Source organism: Dipodomys ordii, unplaced genomic scaffold (genome assembly GCF_000151885.1).
Source record: "Dipodomys ordii isolate 6190 unplaced genomic scaffold, Dord_2.0 Scaffold107, whole genome shotgun sequence".
In the NCBI taxonomy this organism is placed as follows: Eukaryota; Metazoa; Chordata; class Mammalia; order Rodentia; family Heteromyidae; genus Dipodomys; species Dipodomys ordii.
Window position 1 is genome coordinate 1,850,145 of NW_012267323.1, and position 5,282 is coordinate 1,855,426.

General features: G+C 47.8%; 1 protein-coding gene across 1 annotated transcript in view; it reads right to left on the reverse strand.

Moving 5' to 3' along the window:
• The window catches only part of Col6a6 (collagen, type VI, alpha 6), a 54,330-nt gene that overhangs the window by 32,277 nt on the left and 16,771 nt on the right, over window positions 1-5,282 (reverse strand). The window contains exons 8-12 of the mRNA XM_013028214.1: window positions 4,734-5,077; window positions 4,551-4,629; window positions 2,758-2,915; window positions 1,527-1,619; window positions 725-778 (exon numbers count right to left, since the gene is read on the reverse strand). Coding sequence (XP_012883668.1) covers window positions 725-778; window positions 1,527-1,619; window positions 2,758-2,915; window positions 4,551-4,629; window positions 4,734-5,077 — 728 coding nt within the window. The remainder of the gene's footprint in view (window positions 1-724; window positions 779-1,526; window positions 1,620-2,757; window positions 2,916-4,550; window positions 4,630-4,733; window positions 5,078-5,282) is intronic.

The window sequence follows — 5,282 nt, forward strand, 5'->3', positions numbered from 1 at the left end:
CACCCAGGACTGTGGCACTCTACTGCTCCAGCACACCTCCACGTCCAGCTTCTTCTTTTTTCTTTTTTTTTTTGGCTGGATCATTGTGAGATAAAGGAAGTCCCTGGCATGGGTCTGCCCCCAGCTAGCTTGCCACCTGGACATCCTCAGATCTCAGGCTCCTGATTTGCCTCGGCAGAATGGAGCAGGGACAAGGGAAAGATGGCAGAGCTCTGACTCTCCAGAGAAAAAGGTCACTTGGCATCGAGTTCAGTGGGGAATGATGGAGGGAAAGGTAAAACGCAGAGACGGCTGCTGAGTGCCGGAGACCAAGCACAGGGAGAGTTTAAGAAAACCTTGAGATTTCTTTTGCTGTTGCTGTTTCTTTGCCAGTCCTGGGCGCTGACCCTGAGCTTCTTTGGCCCAAGGCTAAGGCTCTACCCCTTGAGCCACAGCGCCACTTCCGGCTTTTTCTGTGTCTGTGGTACTGAGGAATCGAACTCAGGGCTTCGTGCATGCTAGGGGACTGCTCTACCACTGAGCCACCTTCCTACCCCCCAACCTTGAGATTTCTAAAAGAGCTTCAATCACACCCAACCTGTGAGATTTTATATTATAGACATGCAATTCAGAAAATAAAAAAGAAAGGAAGGGAAGGAAGGAGAGGAGGAAGAAAGGAAGGAAGGAAGGAAGGAAGGAAGGAAGGAAGGAAGGAAGGAAGGAAGGACGGACAGACTGGACCTACAGCAATGCCCTCTTCTCCCAAGTAGCCTTCACTGCCTTTGAAACCTGGGCTTCCCTGAAAAAGAGAAAAAAAAGGAAAACGTGAACATTTTCTGTTTTAGAAACTATCCAAGCACGTCTTAAATTGCCAAGGTGCGAGAAAACAGGCTTCAGTTATACTCATAAAAAGAAATGAACTGTCCAGATAAGTAGCTGGATAATTCACAGGGGCAGAATACAGCGCTCAAGTTCCTTTCTAGACAAGCATTCCAACCAACAAAACTATCCTCACCCCTGACAGAATTTCCTTTTTAAGAAAAAAAAATCAATTTTTTAAAATAAGGATTTATGCTATACATAGGAAAACAGAGCACACACACAATTCTTTACTTTTTTGTTGGTCCTGGGGCTTGAACTCTGGGCCTGGGCGCTGTCTCTGAGCTCTTCAGCTCAAGGTGAGCGCTCTACCACTTGAGCCAGGGCACTACTTCTGGTTTTCTGGTGGTTCATTAGAGATAAGAGTCTCAAGGACTTTCCTGCCTGGGCTGGCTTTGAACTGGGTGTGATCCTCAGATCTCAGCCTCGTGAGTAGCTAGGGTAACAGACCTAAGCCACCGGGGCCCAGCAGAAATGATCCTTTCTACTCAACTCGGTTGAACAGGTGTATCAGGGAATGAGGGAGTCAGATTCGAATGTGGGTCTGTGTCATTCCAAGTCTCAGGCTCTTCGTGATGCACAGAGATTCGTTGTTTCCTCCTAAAACCCAGTCTGAGAGGCATTCCACCATCCAAATCAAGGGAGGGGCGATCTAACATGCAAAGCACCTTTTTCCCAGGTGTCCCAGGGGGGCCCATGGTGCCATCTTCACCCAGACACTTGCAGAACAAACAGCAACAGGTCCTTTCTGCCACATTGATCTGAAGAGTGGAGGAAACAGACGGCACTTGTAATATTGCTTCCTAAATACAACACACGCGTGTACATGCACACTAGCATGCTCGCTCATAGTGCCACACGGGTTTCTACTGCAGATTAAGAGGCCTGGTCACCACTTCAGGGATTATGTTCTGAGGGGGTGTCCCCACCTTTTGGGGGTGGGGGAAGTCCTATATTCTCCTCCCCTTGAACAATTCCCAAAAATAATGTCAATTTTTTTAAAAATGGTGCCCGGAGTTTGAACTCAAAGCCTAGATGGCGTCCTTTAGCTATTTTGTTCAAGGTTCTACCTCCGAGCCCCTGCTCCATTTCCAGTTTTGATTTGGTTTGGTCGGTCGTGGGGCTTGAACTCTGGGCCTAGGCGCTGTCCCTCAGCTCTTCAGCTCAAGGCAAGCGCTCTACCACTTGAGCCACAGCGCCACTTCCAGTTTTCTGAGTGGTTTATTGGAGATGAATGTCTCACAGCCTTTCCTGCCCAGGCTGGCTTGGAACCATGATTCTCAGATCTCAGCCTCCTGAGTAGCTAGGATGACAGGCATGAGCCACCAGTACCCAGCCCGCTTTGTTGTTGTTGTTGTTGTTGTTATTGTTTTGTTGCTGGTGAAGTAAAGCTAAAGACTCTCGCTGGACTTTCCTGCCCTGGCTGGCTTTGAGCTTTGATCCTCAGATCTCAGCCTCATGGAGTGGTTAGAATGACAGGCTTGTATTTTTAATATGCATTGATTTCTCTCTATCATAGAGTATTTCTTTCAAACAACTTGTTCTTTAGGCAGCTGGTTAATTCAGAGAAGAAGACTTTCTTGGCTCCCAAGAGATTGGGGTGAGTTTCAATTCAAACCCACAAACAGGAAGTCAACAGACAAGACAACTGAAAATGTAAACTTATCAGCTTTTTTTTTTTTTTTTTTGCCAGTCCTGGGGCTTGAACTCAGGGCCTGGACACTGTCTCTGAGCTTCTATTTTACTCCAGGCTAACACTCTGCCACTTCCAGGCTTTTCCTGTGTACGTGGGACAGAGGAATCGAACCCAGGGCTTCAAGCATGCTAGGCAAGCCCTCTACCACTAAGCCACCTTCCCAGTCCCCCCTACCCCCCATCAGCTCTTTGTGAATAACTCACCAACTGCTTTGCCAGCTGACTCCCGAGATCCCTCATGCCCATGGTGAACTGAGTCCTGTAATCAAGTCCTTTCCCGAATTCAATGTAGAGAAGATCAGCCAGGTCGTCGCTGGGATGGCCAGCTCTGTCCAGGGCCACAGTCAGAAAGGCATTCAGGCCTGTGCAACAATTGTCCGGGTGAGGTGGGCGTGGCCACGTGGGTCTTTATTTGCATATTGAAATCACCCATCTCAGGAACCAGTGGCCTTGAGAGAATCCCATCCACCCTCTCCCCTCACCCAGCTTCACCATGTACAGCGAATGCAACCATCCTAAAGGAATCAAGTTGGAGCCTGGGAACAACACTGGCACAGAGCTTTTGATCTGAAGTCAGAGAGTGAAGGTGGAGAAAGAGGAAAAAGGAAAGAGGAGGAAGGCGAGAGGAGGAGGAAGAAAAAGAAAAAAGAAGGCTTATATTTTTGCCACGAAGTGGGGGAATACCTGTAGTTTTGGTTTGGTTTGGGGTTCTGGACTGTTACTTGGACTTGAACTTGAGCCTGGGTGCTGTCCCAGAGCTTTTTATTTTTTTAAGTGGTAGAGCTGGGTGCTCTACCACTTAGAGCATACCCTCTACAGCCAGCTTTTTGGTGGCTGATTGGAAATAAGAATCTCATAAACTTCCCTTGCTTATGGTGGCCTCAAATCCCCATCCTCAGATCTCAGCCTCCTGAGTAGCTAGGATGACAGGCACCCGGCTTCCAGATTGCTATTCGTATTGAAACCAGAACACATGGCTGCAGGGAGTCTCCATCCATCCTTGTTTTATTAAGAAGAGACAGTAAGTCAGACTGACCATTGGGTTTAAGAAGAGACAGTAAGTCAGACTGACCATTGGGTTTAGAATAGAAAAAGCCAGGTTGTTTGTTTGTTTTTTTTAACGAGGTCATAAACACCACGGTTGGTCCATCTGGAGGTCTGAAGGAATGGATAGAAAAGCTTTAGAAACATGAAACAACTTTCCAGCCACATTTCTAATGTTAGAAGAAAATAATGTGACTCCTACATTCTTCAGTGAAGGAGAAATACTGTCAGCTCAGCAGAAATAGCAATGTTACATCAGCTGGGGTAAAGGAAGAGGAAAAGACTCAGAAGAGGAAATACAGGACAGGACTTGGCACTCAGGAATTGTTGTTCTACACACACAGAACATGAGCAGAAAAGCCGGTATCAGGGGCTGGGAAGGTGGCTCGGCGGTAGAGTGCTTGCCCTTTATGTATGAAGCCCTGGGTTTAATTCCTCAGCACCACGTAAACAGAGAAGGCCAGAAGTGGCGCTGTGGCTCAAGTGGTAGAGTGCCAACCTTGAGCTGAAGAGCTGAGGGACAGCGCCCAGGCCTAGAGTTCAAGCCTCGTGACCAATCAAAAAGAGAAGAAAAGAAAAGCTGGTAACAGAATGTTCCTCTGAGCCCTTCTCCTTACTGAGCATATGTAGAGCAGACACATTCTCAGATTCCAAGGATTTTAAACAGGATACTGGTAATTCACACCTGCAATCCTGGCTACTCAGGAAATCTGAGAGATGGCGGTTTGAAGCAAGGCCAGGGAGTAAAGGGTCTTTGAAGACTCTTATCTTCAATATGCCCGCAAAAGGCTTCCCTGGAGGCGTGGTTCAAGTGGTAGAACTCCCACTTGGCAAGAAAGCCAGCTGAGGGCATGGGGCCCAAAGTTCAAGCTCCAGTATCAGCACACACACACACACGCACACACACGCACATGCACGCACCTTCTTTTCTACCCTTCCCTCTCATCCAGTACCTGCTTTTCTCAGTTCATCGGATTTTTGTTCAAGCTTTTCAATATCATCATCCACGCCATCTGAAAATAAGAGGGCCACCTGCACACGTTCCAAAAAGAAAAATATATATGTTTTTCAAAGTAGAGTTTTGTTTTGTTTTTGGGCAACTGCAGATCTGTAAGGAAAAATAAAATCACGGTTACCTTGCCTCTGGCGGCTGACTTGTTCTGGAAGGCATCCCAGAGCGAAGTCAAGAAGTGCGTGTTGAGAAGCGCAGGCCCACGCAGGGCCACGCCCCTCAGGCTGTGAAGAATGTTCTCACTGTAGATCTCGAACTTGGGGGAGTATTTTTCCACGGCATTTGTGACCTGGAAAGCCACGCTGACCTGCGTCTCAGTACCCACCTCACAGCTTACCCCATTGAGGGAGCTGATGGCACGTAAGACTTCTGGAAGGTACGATGTCATCCAGGGCTGACTGTCCAGCAAATTCTGCCCCGGCTGCTGCGTGGAGATGTCAAACCCCACCACCACGTCCACAAAACAATCTAGGATTTGAAGCAAAGAAGCGTGTTTACGTTAACAGCGAACTTTCATTGGATTCTTTCCCCCTTTCCCGGTCTATTCTTTATAAACCAGAGTTAGGCTGCGTGCCGGTGGCTCAGACCTGTAATCTGAGCGATTCAGGAGGCTGAGATCTGAGGATCAAGGTCTGAAGTCAGCCCAGGCAGGAAAGTCTGTGAAACTTTTTTT